The 21355-nt window shown below is 50.6% G+C and overlaps 1 protein-coding gene across 1 annotated transcript in view; it reads left to right on the top strand.

Moving 5' to 3' along the window:
* DRGX (dorsal root ganglia homeobox) overlaps positions 1-20670 on the top strand; it is a 34214-nt gene extending 13544 nt beyond the window's left edge. The window contains exon 7 of the mRNA XM_027530937.1: positions 18373-20670. Within this exon, the coding sequence (XP_027386738.1) occupies positions 18373-18638 (266 nt within the window). The 3' untranslated portion in view covers positions 18639-20670. The remainder of the gene's footprint in view (positions 1-18372) is intronic.
* The last annotated feature ends 685 nt before the right edge of the window (positions 20671-21355 follow it).

Here is a 21355-nt window from a genome sequence, read left to right as displayed (position 1 = left end):
TGGAATGTTTGTTCAATGGTTTGAGGCCTATGACCTGTAGACTCTTACAGCCAACGTCTCCTTCTATCAGGATTCCTCGAGCTACAGAAGTTAAGTGCGTGGCCCAGTCTGGACCCAAGAGAGAAGCAATCCCAATTTTCTAGGCCTGGCTCAGGGCCAGGACCTCTGGGCTGTCCCCCAGCCTCCCTCTCCTGAGTTCACCCACACAGGTGGCTGGGCAGCTAGGTGCTGGCAAAGCTGGTGCCCTGAACTCTGCTTCTCAGGGGCTTCTGGCAAAAAGGGGGCGCCCTCATGTTGGGAACTTGATGCATGTGGGTGCTAGAAGGTGTATACCTGGACTTCCACGCCCATCCCTCTTTTCGTAAACAAGAAATTGAGGTTCCAGGAAGGAAAACCACTTGCTCACATGTCATTTATATCAGCAAGGTCTCCCCTTTCAGATCAGGGCTGATCGCCATGGGTCCTGATGCGCTCTTTCCTCCAGACACGATGTATTCATTCATTCCTTTGGGTGGGCACCTGCTTGTAGGGGCTTTGGACCCCCCACCCCCACCTCTTCTCCCTGGCAAATGAGAGCAGCTAGGAATCCACTGGGTATGAGCCCTGGTGGGGGAGAGTCTGGACTCACCCAGAGACCAGGACCACTGTCAGCTGAGCACCACAGCCCTTCCAGCCCAGAGATCCTAACCCACTCCTCCAGGCTGGAGGCAACTTGCAAATGACCCCAGGAAAGGAATCAAAGGGAATCTCAGCTTCTGGACTCAGACCAGTGCTCGTGTCTCCTTCCCCAGACTTTGTGGTCCTGGTAGGATCGTATAGCCACGGACTAAAGCCAGCCTGTGCCGACCCTGCTCTGGACGGTGCTCTTGGTGTCACTCCCAAGACTCCAGACCAGGGCCTGAGGATCCAAGCCAAGGATGCACCAGAGCTCGGCCTAAGTGTGAGGGGCATGCGGGCTGCTGGTGCCCAGGCAGGATCAGTTCCCTGGAGGTGCATGGAGCACCCCTGGCCAGTGCTTCTAGAGCTGACTGCCTGCAGAGCATTCTCTATAAAGTTGAGGGACTCTGAGTAGGGAGTCTTGGTCCTCTGGTTCTAGGTGCTCTTGTGACAGATGTGCAGTCTTTGCCCGGGGAACGTTGAGAGAGCCTCCAGGAGTGTTTGCGGGCAGCTTGGAGGTTGGCAAGGCGCAGCGTGCTGAGAGCCTCCAGGAGTGTTTGCGGGCAGCTTGGAGGTTGGCAAGGCGCAGCGCGCTGAGTTGCTTTAGCTGTTGGTCCTTCAAGTCCTTAGGTCCTTAAAGTAACTGTTGAACTCACTTTCCTGGAAACACTGGCTTGGAATGTGCTCTGAGAACAAAAGCATTCTTGGAATGTTGACTATCTCCTCCGGGAGCAGGTGGCACTGGAGGAGAAAGAGGCAAGCAAGAGTGGATGCAGAGAGCTAGTTACAGAGGGACTGTGCTAGGTGGGGGTGCCAGAGCACAGAGCTGTGGGGTGTCGCCAAGCTCTGCCTCCAACGTGAGTGGGTGGACGGGCTGAGTGCTGGCAGCCCTTTCACTGTGGCTTAGCACACGCCGGTGTGTCTAGATTCTGCTTTTAATTTTTTTTATTAAGGGGGAATGTGGTCCAGAAAAGATGAAGGGGAACAGGTCTCCCAGCTGCTTAGCACAGCTTTAGTACCCAGACTGAGAAGTCAGTAGCAGAAAACTCTGGATTATAGTTTTCTTAGGAAATTAGAGGCCCTCATTTTCATTGCACGGAGAGACATGTTGAGGGTAGAGTCCTGGGGTTCAGAAGCAGCTGGAGAGCTGGGAAAACAAAGATGAAGCTGGAAAGGACCCCTGGCTTTGGAAAATATGCACAGCTCAGAACTGGCACAGTACACCCTGGGCTGGCTTGGTGGACTTGCCTCAGGCCAGGGGCTGAGGGCAGAGGCCTCCTGGAGTCCTGCCCCTGCCACAGCCTGGGCTGGGCGGCTCTGCTGCCAGGCCCCAGGAGGCTGGGGGGCCACTCTGGGGCTGGAGCACTGGGGACAGCCATTCAGCAGGTTCAGCGCTGGGGTGTGTGGAGGGGTTTTCACGGGGAGATGTAGCTAGATGGGTCAGCAAGGCTGCTGAAGCAATCAGGAGCCCAGGAAGCATGTGAGGTGGGGTTGGCTCCCTTGAAGGACACGAGATTATGAACCCTCTGGGTGGGCTGGTTAAACAGAGAGCCTACGTGTGTAGGTGTGGCAGACTAGCCTGTAGTCTCTGCTGGGCAGGCCCCTGGGTGGGCACTGGGCCGAGTCCAACAGAGGGGCCAGGAGGCTGTCCAGTGGTGATGGAGCCAGGTGGTTGAAAACCACACACTTGTGAAAGTTTCCTCCTTTAATTACCAAGCAGCCAGCTAGCCCCGTAGCTTTAAGCAAGGGCTCTGAGTGGCCTTGAGGATTTTCACGCTTCCATTCTTTAGCCATGCTAATCTTTTAATTTTTATTGAAGTTTACTTATGTATTTTAATTAATCGATTTATTTGTCTGGATTGGCTCTTAGTTTTGGCTTGCAGGCTCTCTAGTTGTGGCTTGTGGGCTTTGTCACCCTGTGACATGTGAGATCTTAAGTTTCCCAACCAGGGATCGAACCTGTGTCCCCTGCACTGGAAGGCAGATTCTCACTACTGGCCCCCCAGGGAAGTCCCTGGCCATGTATATCTTGAGTAAAGTACTGGGAATCTCTACCTCTGCTTCCTCATCTGTAAATTTGGGGATCTTGACATTACAGGACTGAATTTATAGGAATAAGTGGGGGGAGCATGAGTTAGAATACCTGAGGCTTCTAGACCAGTGGGAGGTGTGAGTTAACACTATCATTATTAACTAGATTCCTCCATTCTCATTTCCAAGTCACTGGGTCCCACTCATATTTCTAAGACCCAATAAAACGTCTTTTCTTCCAAGCTTCTCCTATTTCTGTGAACTTTATCACTTTCATGCAGACGTGCTAAGTCGCTTCAGTCCTGTCCAACTCTTTGCGACCCTATGGACTGTAGCCTGCCAGGCTCCTCTGTCCATGGGATTCTCCAGGCAAGAATACTGGAGTGGGTTGCCATGCCCTCCTCCAGGGGATCTTCCCGACCCAGGGTTCAAACCCGCTTATCTCTTGTGTCTTCTGCTTTGGCAAGTGGGTTCTTTACACTCGTGCCACGTGGGGAGTCCTTGTTACTGCTGACATTCACCTATTTCCTGTAACCCCCATTGTCCTGATTTTTGGCGGTGATGGTGGCTCCTTCCCATCCCTGGTAAGATTTGCTGGTCAGGGCACTCATTCCCTCCCTGGGGTTTCACGCAGCCAGTGATGTGCTTTGTACTCCGGGGTGGTCAGAGAGGGCCCATCCTGACCAGGCAGGCAGTGAGGGTATTTCTGTATTGGATGTCCCATGGAAACCAGAAAAGAAAAAGGCAGCAGGACCCTACCCCATGAAGCCAGGGTTTGTGTTAACAGTAATGAGTGTCCAGAGAAAAAGCCTTTGCAACACAAAGAGTTTTCCTGCACTGTCTTAATGGCCAGCCTCGTGTTCACAATTCATTAACGCAGAGGAGGTTATTAATGGCCGAGGGAAGTGCTTGGGTTTGTTCCGGGGAAGTGCTGGCCGCAGGACGGGCCGCAGTCCGCGGAGGCCCTCTCCCTGGTGTGCTTAGCCTGGCTGTATCTAGCCTGTGATTTGGAGAGCTGGGTGTGAGGTGGAAACTCCTTATAGCTGCCAGGGGAGAGCTTCCATAACTTAGCCATGGAGTCGCTGTCCCTGGCTAGGCGGGGCATCGCAGCTGACCATCCTCAACAAGATGGGGACAGGGGGGAAGATGGGCCGCCTGCGTGGCAAGGCAGTCCTGTGGGGACGCTCCGTGTCGTCTGTGGAGCCCTGGAGTCAGGCCTCAGCTGAGAGAAGCGCAGCAGAGCTGAGGAAGGAGGTCTGACCTCCTCTTACGCTCCCCTCTCCACCCACTCCAGGTGAGGCCCTGGTCCCATGGGCGGCCCAGGTGGGGAGGAGCCCGGGGGCAGCCAGACCTGGTCCCAACTCTAGCCTAGCTCCATCCCTCTGGGTCCCTCCAGATGAGGGTATTCTGACATGCAGTGGGTGCTCAGTCGATGCTGCAGAGTAGCCTCCTGAGCCTGCATCACATGTGTGAGGATGAGGCGAGAGGCCAGGGGCAGGGCATCCAGTGCTGGGAAAGGGTCTGGCCATGTCCTTCCTGGGAACAAAGCCCCGTAGTTACCCCAGAATGTGCCCTCCCGACTTGGCCCTTGGGCTTCCAAGCCAAGGTAAAGTGTCCAGAATCTGAGACTGGGAGGGCTTTACTGGCCAATAAGTGTTTCCCCATCAGGCTTAAACTCACAGCTGGAGGCAGCCTCTTCCTCTTTCAAGCCCCTGGAAATGTTTTCCTCTTAATTCTCTTAATCACTTTTTCCTCTGTGTTGTGATTTTTAAAGAAAAATCACAATCTTAGTAAGCAATTAAAATTATTTTGTTATGAACTATGATAATCAGGAAAATTCAGAAAATATGCATGTAGAACTTGCTGAATACTTTTAAGCACTCATGTGCCAGCCTTCTTCTGGAGCTCTGCCTGTGCCCTAGAAGCCCCATCCTTCTCATGTCACTTTCCTTCCCCCTAAAAGAAACTGTCATGCTGACTGCAATGGTAATGCGGTTTTGCCAGCCACCTGAGTAGGCATTCTGAAACGCTATTGTCCAGTCTGAACTTTTTTGAATGGTACATGTATATACATATAAATAGAATCGCATGGGATGTCTTTTTCCTGCCTGGTTCCTTTGACTCGGCATATGTGGGAGATTTATCTGTGTAATTAGGTTTAGTTGTCGATTTTTTGTGGTATTCTCTGTTCATGATCAGATCATCTGTAGATAACGACAATAATACGTCTCTCCCTTTCCAGTTCTTATACTGTCGTCCCTGGGTATCCACGGGGATTGGTTCCAGGGTGCCCTTCCCCACCTGCCATACCGAAACCTGCCCATCCTCAAGTCCCTTATAGAAAATGTGGTAATATAGTGAGTACAGTTGGTCCTTTATATCTGAGGGTTTCACATCTCTGTATTCAGCCAATTGGCGGGTTGATTTCAATTGGTTGGTTGAATCTGAGGATGTAAAACCTGGGGATACGAGAGGGCAGACTGCACTTATTTCTCTCTCTTGTCCAGCTGTGCTGGCCAGAACCTCTAGCACAGTATTGAACAGAAGTGGTGAAAATAGGCATCCTTGCCTTGTTCTTTTTTTCAGTAACAGCTTTATCGAAATACAATTCACATACCATGCAATGCATCCGTTAAAACGAACAACTCAGTGATTTTTTGGTATAGACAAGAGTTGTGAAACCATCACACAATCGACTTTAGAAAATTTTCATCACCCCAGACCTGTTAGCAGCCAGTCACCCCCAACCCTCCCTGGCCCATGTTACCACTAATATTTCTGTCTCTGCAGATTGTGGACATTCTGTCATTGCCACTGCGGATATTTCACTGAGTGGAATCATATCATACAACAGCTGGGCTTTGTGACTGATCCTGGCTTTATGCCCTCATTTTTGATCTCAGGGGAAAGCTCTCACAGCCTCACCAAGGTTTCACCATCGTGTTCGCTGTCTGCCTTTTTATTTTTAACATACGCTTTATCAAGCGAAGATATTTTCCTCTTGCACTAGTTTTCTAAGAGTTTTATTTTAATTATTACTTTAAAAAATCATGAATATGAAGGGATGTTGAATTTCATGGAATACTTTTTCCTGCTGCTGTTGAGAAAACCACAGGATTTTTCTTTCTCAAATATTAATACAGTAAATTGCATTGGTTGATTGTTTAATGTTAAACCAACTGTGCATTCCTGGAATTAACCCAAATTAGAGGTGACATATTATTCTTTTTATATATAGATGGACTGGCTGGTATTCTGTCTAGGGCTTTTTTGTCTACGATCCTGAAGAAATTGGCTCATAAATTTTTTCCCTGATAACCTCTCTTCCGAGTTTCCGCACTGTTTTACTTTACCCCCCAACTTAGTATAATAAAAGCGGCTGCAGGGAGCGGTTTTATTGTCTCTCCCAATTCCAAGGACGGGCTGGGCTCAGCTGGATGGTTCTGTTGCTGCTTTTGCCTAGAGTGTCTCATGAGGTTGCATTCAGATGGTGGCTGGGGCTGATACATACAGGATGGCAAGGCCTCTGTGCCTGGTGCCCTGGCAGGGATGCTGAGAGTGCCCTGCCTTTCTCTTTCTCTCTCTCTTTGGTGGGAGTTGGATGTTGGTTGGATTCTGAGATTATAAAAGCAGAAGATGCCAGGTCTTATTAAGACTTACATTCAGAACAGGCACAGTGCTACTTTTGCTGAATTCTGTTGATGGAAGCTGCTCACAGAGCCAGCTCAGATGCAAGTGAGGGAATTGCACACAGGTGTGAACACTGAAGCGTGGTTCATCGAAGGCCCTCTGTGGAGACTGACTGCACAGGTATTGAGGATACTCTGGCCTTGTGACGTGAGTTGGGATTTAAACAAATATTTATTTATTTATTTGGCCTCGCCAGGCTTTAGTTGCAGCATGTGGGAATTTAGCTGTGGCGCGTGGGATCTAGTTCTCTGACCAGGGATCAAACCTGTGCCCCCTGCATTGGGAGTGGGAAGTCTTAGCCAGTGGACCACCGGGGAAGTCCTGAGAGGTTTGTTTTTGAACTCACCTAACTTTCCAGTCCTGACTATAAGTGCTTTAAGGGCACGGTCCTTATCTGACTCACCTGTAGATCCTTCCAAGGCATTCACCTCTGCCCTTAACACAGAGGCTGGTGCAGAGTAGAAGGTAGTGAAGTCTGACTAGGCAGAGGATCCCACTTCCTGCAGAGTTGACTGCTCAATGGGAGAGGCTCCTGGCCTAAGGTCCACCGTGTGTGCAGCTTCAGAAAAGCAGCGCAGCCTTGCAGGAGCCCTGGCTTATTTCCAAAGGGGCAGGTGCTGGGGCAGCAGGGCGCCCGAGGGCTAGACGTGATCTGTCCTCGTGGGGGACGTGGTTGGGTCAGCCCTAGCTCCTCTGTGCCTAGCCGATGTCAGGAAGACGGGGGTGGAGGACGCCAGCACTTAACATTTGGAAGGAATCTCCTTGATGAGTATGCTACCCCCGCTTCTCCAGGATACAGTGGGAGAAACTGAGGCTCAGAGGTGGCTAGGACTGCCCAAGGTCGCATAGTGTGCCTGCCAGAGGCAAGGCAGGCCAGGGACCCAAGTGCCCCAGTGTCCAGTTCCCCACACCCCATATTGATTCTGTTCCTTTTACAGGCCCCTGCTGTCATTCTCTGGCTTTAAAAACTGCAACTCACTTTCCAGAAGCCATTTCCTATGGGTGCTGATGGGTTTGCCCTTCCTGCTAATCAATGGGGCCCTGGAGTGCAGAGCTGAGCAGAGGTCCTGGCTTATGCCCAGAGCCAGCAGGGGGGCAGGTTGCCCATTCTGGGGGCTGCTGGAAGGAGGGAGGGTGGCACTCACTGGCATCAGACCACCTAGAGTGTTTGTCCTGCCGCTCCCCTGCTGAGCAGGGCTCTTGGCTCTGGGTGCTGTCATCATTTGCTTGCCCCCTCAACGGCATCCAAGCAGAAACGGGACATCGATCCTGGCCCCAGACTGGGCCACAGCACAAGGAGTGGTTGGCTGAGCTGACTCCCATCAGGGAGCATTTGCTGGGTGAATAAACAAATGTCGGGACAGTGCGTGCGCACGTGGGGTTGACGGGGAGGGATTTAGCGTCTACTCCCCCAGGGTAGGGGCTTTCCTTGTGACTCAGTTGGTAAAGAATCTGCCTGCACTGCAGGAGACCTGGGTTCGATTCCTGGGTCAGGAAGATCCCCTGGAGAAGGAAATGGCTACCCACTCCAGTATTCTTACCTAGAGAACGCCATGGACAGAGGAGCCTGGCGGGCTACAGTCCATGGGGTCGCAAGAATCAGACATGACTTAGCAACTAAACCACCCCAGGGTAACCTGGCAAATGAACCTGGGGATTTTGGGCATTAATTAGGTTGGGTAGCTTTGTGGTGACCATAGTTTTTCTTTTCATGGGGTTTTGAGGCAGATTAGGACCTGGGAGATGGCAACTTTGAGGAATCAAAATGTGCTTCCTAGATCCGGAAAGACAGACTTCCCCTTCCTCCCTCCCTCCCCTAAATGTAATTGAGTGTTTGCTTTGTATCCAGAGTGGACGTTTTAGCTCTAGAATCAGGGCTGTGGGGTGAGGACAGGTGAAGGCTCTTACCCTGCAAGTTTGGGAGGTGAGGTGGGTACAAAAATAAACACAAATCCTGTTAAAGAGGCAATAAGAACGGTAACACAGAGATGGGAGAAAGCACTTTGGGAGTTCTGTGAAAGAAGTCACCTGAGTGAATTGGACCCTACTGTATATTTGATTATTGGTGAACACACTTAGCCATGGCACTGAAAAATCTCTGCTTAAATATTATAGGCGTCTGCCAACACTGTTACCCCACACTCTTTACAAACTGTAAGGATCTGGTATTAGGAATCACAGAACATGCCTGTTCTACTTTGCAATGAAGCAAAAAAGAAATGAACTATATGTATATGAAAAGTTTCATAAATCCACTTGCGCACTTACTTGCTCAATAGTCTTACCCTTAACATGAACATGTAGCAAAAAATCGGTGTGCAACAGCTCTACTTGTAACCGAAATTGTCGTTCTTGTGCCTTCATATGATGAAAATATGCTATTGGCAGAGACGAGACAGAACTAACTTAATCTTTCCTGTCAGACTCTGTAGTAGATCAATTAAACTGCCGAGGAGATCAAATGCTTCAGACTGTATTTATTACATTAAGTATTTATGTTCAGGCCAAGCCTTTAAAGCATGATGTCATATAGCAATGTAGGCCGATTAAATCAATTCAGCAGAATTTGCTGTAACTTAATGGAAATCTAATTGTGCGTTTTAATTTAGTGTCCAGGAGGTAGTAAGTTCTCCAAACAAAACAATTTTCAGTCTGCATTTGGGGAGCAGGAGGCTCTTGCACAGGCTTGGGTGATGGCACCTACGGTAGGTGAGAGGGAAGAAGTCCTGGCCTTGTAGGGGCTTTGCTGGCTGGCAGGTTGGGTTGCATCCCATGCAAGGGATCACTGACTTCGATCCCCACCAAACAGGAAATGGATGAAATGTTCCTGGTGGGTCCTCCACGGCCAGGCCTCAGCTCCATGCTTGCCAGTCAAGAGCTCCAGTGCAGACTGAGGCCATTAGCAGCCATGGAGTCTCGGCTGGGTGCTGAGGACACAGTTCTTACTCCTTAGAAACCTCAGTGGAACTCCCTTCTAAAGGAGAGCATCTCTCCCATCATCTGAATGAAAGGAGATGGGAAATCAGGAGTCACGAGAAAGACACTTGTTGTGAGAGTAATGCTCGGTCAGTTTAGAAAAAGCAGAAAATACAACAAAACACAAAGCACAAAAATATAAAGCTTATTCATAATCTTAGCACCCAGCATCAGCCACGATGAATGTTTGTTACTGGTACATTTGTTTTCTTCCCATTTACAAATATGTATCTCCAATAAATTTATGTATCTTAAAGCTTATTTAGAATTAAAAAATCAAATGTTTAAATTTATAAATATTTTCTATTTCTAAATTGTGTTATTTACTATACATGCCTGTGACCTTATACTGATATGGTACATGGCTGCACGTGTGCATATACACATATGTACTATGTATATATGTATGTGTGTGTATATACAGATATGTGTGTGTATATATATACACACACACACAAAATGGGATAATTTTGACCTACTGTTTTTTTAACCTACTTTTTAAAATTTAATATTCTACTATTACTGTATTTTTGCACCAAATATCCTCTTACAATATAATTTTGTCATAGCTTTAGTGCATTCAATAAGGTGATTATAACTTATTCAGTCAATTCTCTAGAATTGGGTGGTTAGTTTCTTCATAATTTTTTGTTGCTATCTGCCACATGGGAATGACTTTGTTTGTACTAATTTAATTTTTATACCACTCATGATTTTAGGTTTTTGACAGATAAAAAGCAAAAGAAAACTAGAGCCCCAAGTATGGAAATCCAGACATTAAAAGATGAGACTTTTAAAGTTTGTTGGCTCACTCCTCAAGATTCTGTTGGCAGAATAAATTGTTCTTAATAAATTATTATTATTATTAATTATTTATTATTAATAAATTATTGTTACCTGGAGAAGGAAATGGTAACCCACTATAAATTATTCTACTTTTTGCTCTGATGGGAATGGGCTCATCAGGGAAGCCCCCAGCTGTGAGAGCAGTGTCGGGATTGTGTGTAAGGCAGGGTGGAGGATGCTCGCAGCACAGCCACGCATCTCGAGGAGGATCTGTGTGTCCTCCCGGGGATGCTCACAGCAAGTCTAGTTCCTTGCTGGTCACTGAACTGAACTGCTAACTAGAACAAGCTGTGCACTGTAACTTACTCTTGCCCTTGATTTTGCATGTGGTCACGGAAATCCTAATTGTTGGAGGACTTAGTACTAGGTGCTTTATAGAGGTGGATATATTACCTCTTATAAATGAGGAAGCTGGAGCTTGGAAAGAGGTGTGATGTCCCATGGCCAGTTAACAGCGGAACCAGGAGTCAAACTTCAGAGCCCATTTCCTCCTCGTCTGCAGGCTGCCACTGGCTGTCAGACCCCAGGTGGCCTGTCACCGTTCTCATCTGATAGCGTGTTGATAATTCTGACTCGGTTTTGGCACAGACATTTGCTAAAGTATCTGCTACCACCCTGACATTACAAGAGGAGGACAGTCTCTTTCGTGGCTGACTCCACGCCACCCCATCACTAGCAGACACAGGCTTGGTGTGGTTTGCAGAGCCCTTTCGATCATCGTCCCTTGCGGTGGCTCCTGTGGCCAGGGACCGACGGCTTCAGGCCATTCTGAAGCCTGACACTTTGCTTGCCTTGTACTAAATGGCTCCAGGTTACCACGCATGTTGAATGTTTTGGCTGTTTTATAGATTTTTTGTCTTTTATCTCAGTACTGTCCATCGATGTTTCTGCTATTAACAGTCTCATTGCTTTCTAGCTTGTGGCAGCCTTGTAAGACAGAAAAGTGATGTTAGCCGTGCATTTGGAAGTCTTCACGTATGTGGTGAGGGCCTTGAGCCTGTTTTCTGAGGGCAAAATGCATGTTTTGGAGTCTGGGTTTTCACCTGGTGGCCATGGGGTCATCTGCTGCCTTGAGCACTGCAAAGCGTGCGTTCATACTTTGCTATTTCTGTTGTCCACAGTGCTCCAGGCTGATGAAGGTGTTCGGGCAGGAGAACACTTGGAGAAATCTCATTGCTGTTGGTTCTGTGAAATCATGGAGAAATCAAGAGTTAGGTCTAAAAGGATCCTATTTGTAGAAATCATTTTTTCCCCTATGTTAAAAAATGGTTATGGAAATTAAGGGAGACGCTGGTGTTTGGACAATTTAAGTTCAATTGAAATCAGTTGAAATTCTGCAAGCACGTTTAAGTTGGAAGGAAGACGTAGCTTTATAATTCACATCCCATTCTAAAACCACTCATTTTTTGTTGAAGGGGATTTAAAATGTGTCTGTTAGCCCATAGTGTGCATGAAGATTCTCTACAACATCCTGTCAAGGGGGCTTCAGTGTCCATGACCAGAAGAAACCCATCACCCTCAGAGAGAGACCACCATCCACACTGATGGTAAAGAAAAGAAACCCCTCCTTCTCTCCCTCCATCTGCTGCTTCTACTCTGCCCTAAACCAGGGAGACGCAGTTTCCTCATGTCCACTGTGCCTAAAAGGCCCCGTTCTTTCACTTTTTACTCCTCCCTACAGCTTCCTCCCTCTGGCCTGACGGTCTGACTGTGACTTTACCGTCCATTTTTTCTGCAGGTTCTGCCTCTGTTAAGGCAACCCACAACCGTACGGTGTCACAGTGAACTTACTGGGAAGCCATACTGACCACATGCTACTGCTGAGATACATCCCCCTCTGGACAGTTGGGTCTTTGGGCACAGATCGTAGACTTTACCCATTTCCCGGATAAATATCATTGAACTCGATTCATTTCAGTGTTTGCCTTTGAGCTCGTCTGTTGGTTCAGATGGCCTCTCTTGGTCTTGTCTGTGTCTGCCTTCTGTATCGGCATGCCTTCTGTGTTCTGTGTCTGCCTTCTGTATCGGCATGCCTTCTGTGTTCTCGTCCAGGGAGGGCAGGGCAGAGCAGAGAGGAGGTGAGTCGCAGTGGTTCATTTTTTTCAGCACTCCTCCGTGTGGCTTTCAGACATTTGTGTCTCCACCAAAGAACATCCCTTGTGGCTCAGCTGGTAAAGACTCAGCCTGCAATGCGGGAGACCTGGGTTTGATCCCTGGGTTGGGAAGATCCCCTGGAGAAGGGAAAGGCTACCCACTCTGGTATTCTGGCCTGGAGAATCCCATGGACTATATAGTCCATTGGGTCGCAAAGAGTCAGAGAAGACTGAGTGATTTTCACTTCACAAAGAGCATCGGCGCCCGCCCCCCGCCCGCCCACCTTTGATAGACAGTCAGCTGCTCTCCAGACTTGGGGTGTTGATGAGGAAAGAGGGAGACGTCTGTGATGGCGTCATGCCAAAGACTTTTGTTGGCCTGGGCACATCTCTCAGGGTCTGATGTCCTGCTTTGGGAGTCCCCACCTGACCAGTACTGTACAGTCAAGGGACAGAGAAAGGACTCGAGGGAGGTGTGCGTACCATGATGCTTCCTCGGCCAGAGGTGTGGGGGTTGGGTGGGTTGAGGGTGCTGCTCATGGACATGTGTGTGTGGGTGGCCTGAGACGCACTGGGGGTCCTCACCCACTGGAGGATCATCAAGGAGTCCCAGTCTTGAGCGGTCTTCATCCTCTCGAGGACCTTGACCTCACTTTCCCTTGGCTCTTACAGTTTTGTTTTGAAGAACTTATTTTTAATTGTGGTGAAATACACATATGGTAAAATTTCTGTCTTAACCACGGCTAAGTGTGTAGTTCAGAAGTGTTAAATATGTCCTTATTATTGTACAACCATCGTCACCATCCATCTACAGAACCCTGTCATCTTTCCAAATTGACTGTGCACCAGTTACACCCCACCCCTCGCTCGCATCCCCTCAGCCTCTGGCAGCCACCATTCTACTTCCTGTCTCTACGAATGTGACTCTACTGGGTACCTCATACAAGTGGAATCGAACAGAATTTGTGTTTCTTCTGACCGTCCTAGTTCCCTTAATATAATGTCCTCGAGGTTCATCCATGTTGTCGCCTAGGTTGGAATTTCCTTTTTTTAAAAAAAGGCTGTACGCGTAGCCCTTAGCGTTTATAAGCAGAGTCTCCCAGAGTCGTTGGGTTCATCCGGTCCTCAGTTTCCCCATGTCTAGTGTCGGGGTGAAGGGGGCAAGCCGCGTAGACTCTGTCCCTCCCTCCATTCCATGAACTAACTTGTATCTTCCACCTCTGAATCTGGGTTTTGTGGGCCAGGAACGTAGTTATCAGTGACTTTCGTGGGGACTTGCCTGTTGCAGGCGTGAACCAGCAGGCGTAGGCTGCGGATCCAGGAGGCTGTGTCTTGTCCAAGTGGCACTTCTTCATCTCGCAGGTGATGAGCTCTTCACCGAGTCATAGCCTGATCAACGCCCTCTCTGGTGTCATATCAGAGTAAGGCCTTGCTGGGGACGAGAACCAGCCCGAGACACATATGCTGAGCCTGCCCCTCTGGGGCTTGTCTGACATGGGGTTGGCTGCCCAGGCCTGGCTCTGGGGACTGTGGCCTCTTGAGGGTCCCCCGCAGCCTACAGCCCCAGTCAAGCTGCCCTCAGACCCCCAGCCCCTCGTGGCCCCTCCCCAAATGTGCTGAGGGTGGGGGTCTAGTATCAGTCTTCCTTCTTTTGAACATTAATTTAAAATCAAACTTATGTGTTTAAAAGAAATGCACAGGTATTGTAGAAAAATGAGAAATGTTCTAAGCAGGCACAGAAAGGAAAATCATCAGTATTTCCACTGCTGAGAGGGTTCACTGTGCTCGTCTTCTGTTCTCTTCCTGCTTGGCTCCCCCCTGGAGGGATTTGGAGGGGAGGAAGACCTCCCCTGCTGGGTGAGTCCTGGCCTTTGGTGTGGCCCCTGGGCTCAGGGCACAGGCACTGTTCCAGCCCAAGATCTCGACCCCCGGTCTCACTGAGGCCAAGACTGCTGTCAGTGCGTGGCTGCCTGTGAGCACGCTGGGAGAAGCAGAACCAGCAGGATGTGGAATTTGAACCCTTTAACTTTTTGTTTGCTTCCTGCTGTCGCTGGAAATTCGACCAGGCGAAAGCCAGCTGGAGGTGCAGTTGTGGAATGGGCTCTCAGAGTTCTGTGTGTAAACTGGGCGCTTGTGATCCGCTCACGCTCGTCTCGCCATCTGCTGCCTGCCGCATCGGCCCCTCCATCAAAATTGAGGCAGGAAGTGACGGCTGCATTTTAACCTCCTATCACACTCGAGAAGGAAATGGCCACCCACTCCAGTGTTCTTGCCTGGAGAATCCCAGGGACGGCAGAGCCTAGTGGGCTGGCGTCTATGGGGTCGCACAGGACACGACTGAAGCGACTTAGCAGCAGCAGCAGCAGCAGCATAGTCGAGGAGAAGGGGACGACCTGCAGGAGAAGGCCCCCTTCTGTAATAAACTGTGTGGACCTGGGCAATTCCTTGTTTCCTAACTTGGAACGTGGGGCTGAATGATGCCCTCCGCTCAGGGCGGCCAGAATGATGACAAGGGGCCACAGTGGGCGCTGTAAGGGTGAGTTTCCTTTTCCTTCTGAGCGGGCTTGGAGAGGAAGAGAAAGATGCCCAAATGTGCTTCTGGGGAGAGAAAGAAGCCTGACTCCAGTACAGGGAAGCCTGTCCCTGGGAAAGGAGGTTGGGCATGCCCCAGCTGCGGGCATGGTTGATGCTGCTGAGGCTGCCTCCTGAAGGCTGATCCCGCAAGCGGATGCCAGGCCTGGTGGCCCTGCCTGTCTCCCTTCTGCCTGCCACAGCTATTTCTCAAGGCCTGGCCCGTTCCGGTGCTGTGCTAAGGGCTGGGGACAGAGTAGTGATTGAGGCCCCCTTGGGGGTGTATGGGGCAGACAGACCACAAGCCAGTCCCAAACCATTAGTGACCCACCTGCTGTTTGTGGCCGGTGCCGTGAAGACAGAGCACGAGGCTCTGACGGAGAGTATAACCCAGGAACCTGCTTTGGACGGGAGGTCCCGAGGGGCTCCCTGAGGCCACGACGGTCAAATGGAGCCCTAAAAAGAGACAAGAACCCCGAGTCAGAGGAAAGGTCTCTTCACTCCCAGGCAGAACCCGATGAAGGGTCCAAGACAGGGGAAGGAGTGTGTCCTCTCTCCAGACAGAGGGACATGGTTGTTAAGGCGCCAGTCCTCTGCCTAGTGGAGAAGGCAGTGGCGCCCACTCCAGTGCTCTTGCCTGGAGAACCCCAGGGACGGGGAGCCTGGGGGGCTGCAGTCCATGGGGTCGCTAAGAGTCGGGCACGACTGAGTGACTTCACTTTCACTTTTCACTTTCATGCATTGGAGAAGGAACTGGCAACCCACTCCAGTGCTCTTGCCTGGAGAATCCCAGGGACGGAGGAGCCTGGTGGGCTGTAGTCCATGGGGTCACTGGGAGTCGGACACGACTGAGTGACTTCACTTTCACTTTTCACTTTCATGCATTGGAGAAGGAAATGGCAACCCACTCCAGTGCTCTTGCCTGGAGAATCCCAGGGACGGGGGAGCCTGGTGGGCTGCCGTCTACGGGGTCGCACAGGGTCGGACACGACTGAGCGACTTAGTGTGAGGTCCAGCTCTGCCGCTTGTTATTCCACCTCAGTTTCCTCATCTGCAAAAGGGGATAGAGCCCACTGCCTAGGAGTGCTCCAAAGCCGAGGTGCACAAAGTCACAATGTGCTGAGAGCTGCGGTGCTGGTACGTACAGGGCCTGCTCCCGTGAGCACAGCTCCTGTGCAGGGCTTCAGTGTGATGGTGGTTTGAACATCCGAAAGGAAGCGTGGGTAGCGCATGACAAGCACGAGGAGAGGGCACTGGGGGCCCCAGCACTCAGGGTCTTGAAGACCACAGGGGGAATTTCGATTCATTCAACAGATGTGGATTTTGGTCCAAAACTACTCCCTGTTTGCAATGCTGCTTCCTCCAAAGCTGCTGAGCACTTTCAGAAGAGCCAAGGGGTGGGTGGAACCTAGAAGGGCTGGCTTTGCTGCCTGCTCCTGGGCTCAGGCCTCAGGGACAGGCACTGACTCCCATCTCCTGCTCCCCTGGTGGGATAGTCTCTGGAGCTGGCCCAGACTGGCTGGGGCAGAGGCTGTGGTGGGTGGGGGGCGCCATTTGACCTGTCCACAGGCTCAGGAAATCTCTCAAATCACGTCAGGCCAGCAGCTGAGTCCACCCACCCAGTCTGGAGGCAGGTCTGTGTGTCTCCTGCCCCCACGCCTGCCCTTGTAGGGGTGCCAGCATGGTTCAGCTCTGTTTGCAGAGCTTGGATGGTCATTAGGACCTCAGGATTCCATGGCTAGCCTCTCCATGTCCTCCTCCACACACACACACACACACACACCCCTTTCTCTCTGTTGGTCCCCATCTTGGAAATGGCACCTCCGTTCATTCATTCAAACCCAGGTGTTATCTGTGAATTCTCTTTTCCATCACCCTCCACCTACAGTCTGTGAGCAATGTGTATAGGCGCTCACCTTGAGCATAAATCCAGAATCTGGCCATCTCTCACCACCTCCCCTCTGGCCACCTTGAGCTAAGAGTGCCATCAGCTGGGACCCCATCATCACAGCAGCCTCCCCATCCTCTCCTCAAGGAAGTTACGCTCCAGACACTTGACTCAAGTCTGCTGAAGCTTCCTCTCCCTGCGTCCTGCCTGGTCCTGGTGGCTCCTTGGCTCCTTGGCGGTCGTCCTCCCTTGCAGCCCTGGCTTTGGTCACCTGAATGCCTGCTGCAGGTGACTTCTGTCCCCACTTCAGTGCCACTGCTCTGGTCTTCTCCCTAGCTGTCATGTTCTCTCCTGGGTGTTCCTGTCCCTGTTTCTTTGACATTGCACTCAGCTGTCTACCAAGCATCACACTCCATTCACTTTTTAAATAGCGCTCGCCACTGTCTGCCTTCACATGAAGCGTGCCTGGACTACACTGTGCCTCTCCCCTGGAACTGTGCTCCATGATCCGGTGCTCTTGCTGCCTTATTCCTGCTGAGCAGTCATTAGGGCTCAGAACAGTGCCAGGCGCCCGTGAGACAGCCACTGGTTAAGTGCACAGTCGAGGGTGACCCATGAAAGGAAAGGTCTCCTCTCAGCCCTGGCCCCGGAGAGCTTCATGCAGTGCTGGCCGGCAGCCTTGGAGACAGACCATTGTTCCAAAGCCCCCTTCCACACACTGAACCTGTACTGAGTCCTTTCCCAACCAAGACCTTCAGAACTTCTCAAACTTTAGTTCACGGTGCCCTGAGTGTCCCTTGAACCTCAGGTTAATGTTTCATGTCTCTCTTGGGCTATAAAAAATACCTGCAGTTCTGTTCATTAGATGGTTAGGTCCAAGCAACTCAGTAAGTGTTTCTGTCCCAAAAGCTTAGTAGTCATTTGAAAATAACACATGTATTGAACGAAAAATAATAGTTTTCTTTTCTTCTTAAAGAGCTACCATTATTTTCTAATGGGAAGCACATCAGTGAGCTCTGCATGATTTCTCTAAAGTTGGAATCACATTGGATGGCATTGCTCCTCATTTTCTGTTCCGTGTGGATTATTTGTGTGGTGTTTGCAAAATCTGGCTTCACAGAAATATGACATCCTTGAAAGGAGTGCAGCGAGGTCTCCTGCTGAAGCCGTGGGCTGCCTCGTGTGGCAGCTGGCGTGGCATCTGATAGATGTGGCTGGCTTCCGCCTGCCCTTGAAAATTTAAACATCCTTGCAGGGCCCTTGTGAGTCCTTGGGGATGCTTCGGCACATAGTTTGGAGCGTGTGGCATTACTTCATTGGATCCTCATAATGATCCTGTGAGGTGGGGATCGTTTCATTTCATAGAAGGAAAAGCCCAGGCTCAGAGAAGTCAAGATACTAGTCTAAGGCCACACAACCTGTTGGTAAGGGAACCAAGGCTGGTCGGTTCTCCCTGATGCTCTGGTAGTAATCCTTTGTCCTATCAATCCCGAGGTCTTGTCAGCTCTCCCTAAAGTGTTTGGAAATAAACAGCATCAATCAACCCCTTGACCCCAACCCTAAGTCTGAGAGACTGGAATGTGGACAGTGATGGCAGCCTGTTGTTTTTCCTTCTTCCAGGGGGCCCCCTGTGCTCGTGCTGTGTCCCCGACCCCATGGGACTTTCCTTCCTCCCCACCTACGGCTGCCAGACGAACCGCACGGCCAGCGTGGCCGCCCTGCGCATGAAGGCTCGTGAGCACTCGGAGGCTGTCCTGCAGTCGGCCAACCTCCTGCCGTCCACCAGCAGCAGCCCCAGCCCCGTGGCCAAGCCGGCACCCCCGGACGGCAGCCAGGACAAGACCCCTCCCAGCAAGGAACAGAGTGAGCGCGAGAAGAGCGTATGAGGGGCCCGAGTGGCCAAGCCCGCCGTGCCCTCCCCCCTTGCTTCTCCCAGCCTCGGCCCCCACGGAAAACTCTCCAAAGAGCGAGGAAGAAGCCTGCTGCCCTGGGCCTCCTCACAGACTCAGGAAAGGAAGCGAGCACCACAGCCCCCCCAGTGAATGGAGAGTGCCTCTGGAGTCCCCCCAGTGGGGCTGCTCTGTCCTGGCTTCTCTGGTGTCAGGCCCCGACGGTACTCATGGGCACCAGAGTCTGCTCTGTGGTGAGACCCCTGGGATTTCCATCTCAGCCCAGAAGTCTGGAGAGAAGGCGAGTTTTTCACCCTTCACTTACCTGTCCCTCTCCTGGACCGCCTTTGGAGGTCTTATCAACCCAGAGAACTGTGGCATGGGTCATCTTTGAGAGATGCCCAGGGCTCAGTCTTATGTTATGAAATGGGACTGTCCGCCTGACATTAAGAGCCAGGCAATTGCTGAGATCCCAGCCAGCTCTGTCCCTTCCAGCAAGACGAGCAGCAGTGCCCTCTCTCCCATGCTGGCTGTGGGCGTGGTTGGGTTGGAAGGTAAGAAGCTGTGGAGTAGGGAGGTGCCAGCAGGACAGAGCCTGTCCCCAGGGGGACGTGGTAGCTCTGCCACTGGGCACTGCTGGCCAACCACACGGGCCGTCAGCTCCAAGAACTGGCGCTGCCACCTTGACGCTGAAGCCCCAGAGCAAGTGTGGGCCCCGTAACAGCAGCACCCGCCTGCAGCCCCTGCCTCTCTGGACTGGATCTCTAGGTTGGTGGGACGCTGACCATCTGGAAAGCAGTGCTCTGGTCCAGGAGACACTGAGTCCTCAGAGGAGGACGAACCCCTGGGAATGCCTCTGAAAAGTGCGCGTCTGGATGAACTTCCTGTCTGCAGGTCTCTGGCACGTGGAAGGGGCTCCCTAGCTGTTTCTTCTTTTTTTTTTTTTTTTTAAATGGAAGGGAAAAGAAGTAGGAAACAAGAATGGCGTATGTGCAGAAGTGGAGCACGGGGAAGAGGGCTCCCTTTCGGTGTGCAGAGAATTAATTCCAAAGGGCCAGATCTCCTAGAAGTTTCCATTTCGGTTGGGCGTGTCTGTTTTTTCTTGTGTGGACAGTGAACTTGAAGAGATCACAGGGGAAATGTGCAATACGTGGGTCCTGTCGCTCCCTGGCAGGGATATCTGTTCCCAGAAAGGTTGCAGTCTCTGATGGCTTGCTCATGGTGTTTCCATGCAAACCGTTATTGCTTTTATGATTGTTTTCCTTTCGGTTATTATAATCAAAGGTTCTAGCTTCAGATCACCCTGCCCCCCTTTTTACCTTCCCTTCCAGAAGCCCCCCAAATAACACCCTTAATGTATTGTGCCTCGTTCTCTGATTACCACAAAGCGTTTGATAAAATACACTGTCTCCTTAAAAAAAAAAATCAAGTCCTTCCTGCTGTATTCTGCTTGTTGAGTACAAAGATGAAACGATTTGCCAAAAAGCGGCAAAGTCGCTTCCGTTTCTCTGTAATTACGAATGTTCCGTTGAACGATGTAAGCTCAAGCCCTTATGTACACTAACTCTTCAATCTAATTGTTTGATTAAACTCGTATTTCCTCCAGAAAGCAACATAAATAAGTGAACTGTTGAGCAAATTAAGAATTCTTAACAGCATCGCATCTGAAAAGTAGTTACGCTGATTAAATTTTGTGTCCTTGAGGACTTTCAGGAAATTACTTTTGATCGTCAATAACACAATTAAGTAAACTACACACACATTAGCATGAATAATTGATAAGAAATTATGTATTACCACGAAGCACTGATTTAATAATTCATGATGCGACACTCTAGTGACTGTGCAAAACTGGATAACATCGAAAAGTCTGCCTGATATTACTGAAAGAAAGGGAAAAAAAAAAGCAGCAAGCCTCTGCAGAGATATGGAGTACTTAGTTCTGTTGTACAAAGGGGAAAATCACCTTGCATGCTGTAGTTTCTGTTTATTTAAATACCTGAATAAATTTAGAAGAGTTAAAAAGAAAGATACAAAGAGCTCAGGTTCTCTCTTTGTTTCCCCTAGCCTCCCCGGCCGCAGGCCCGGGCAGGCGAGCTTCTCCACTTGGGCCAGCTTGCAAATGGAGTCCTTCCGGAGCTTCCAGGGGAGGGCTTAGAGGCCTCGGCTCTGGAAACTTTTAGCAGATTCTGGGACAAGACAGGCCTCTGTATAGGCCAGAACCTCCCCGGTTCTGGCGCACGTAGGAGTCAGCTCTTGTGTCCTGGGACAGACGGAGGGGTGGTTGGACGGACACGGCCTCACTGGACGCCCTCGCTGGCCCTCCCTGGTGAGAACTGCCCTCTGAAGCAGTGAGGGCAGCCGTTGACGGAGTCCCTGCTGCTGTCTAGTCACCAAGCTGTGTTCGACTCTTACGACCCCGTGTTCTGTGGCCGCCAGACTCCTCGGTCCATGGAGTTTTCCAGGCAAGAGCACCCTGCTGGAGCGGGTCTGCACTGCAAATGGGTTCTTCACCGCTAAGCCACCCAGGAACACTGGAACCCCTGTAGGCTGTCCCATCTGCAGGGTTTCATAATGTCACTCTAGAAAGGAAGCTGGGCTCAAGCTGGGAAGGAGGTGCAGCCCCTGGGGTTGAGTGACTGATTAATTATTAGTATCCCTCTGTTGGTTGAAGCCTTCGGAAGCGTTTTCCTCAATGCTCTCTGGGTTATGGG

The sequence above is a fragment of the Bos indicus x Bos taurus genome, chromosome 28 (assembly GCF_003369695.1).
Source record: "Bos indicus x Bos taurus breed Angus x Brahman F1 hybrid chromosome 28, Bos_hybrid_MaternalHap_v2.0, whole genome shotgun sequence".
Taxonomy (NCBI): domain Eukaryota; kingdom Metazoa; phylum Chordata; class Mammalia; order Artiodactyla; family Bovidae; genus Bos; species Bos indicus x Bos taurus.
Note: the sequence above shows the minus strand (reverse complement) of the source record. Positions and strands in the feature narration are given on the sequence as shown.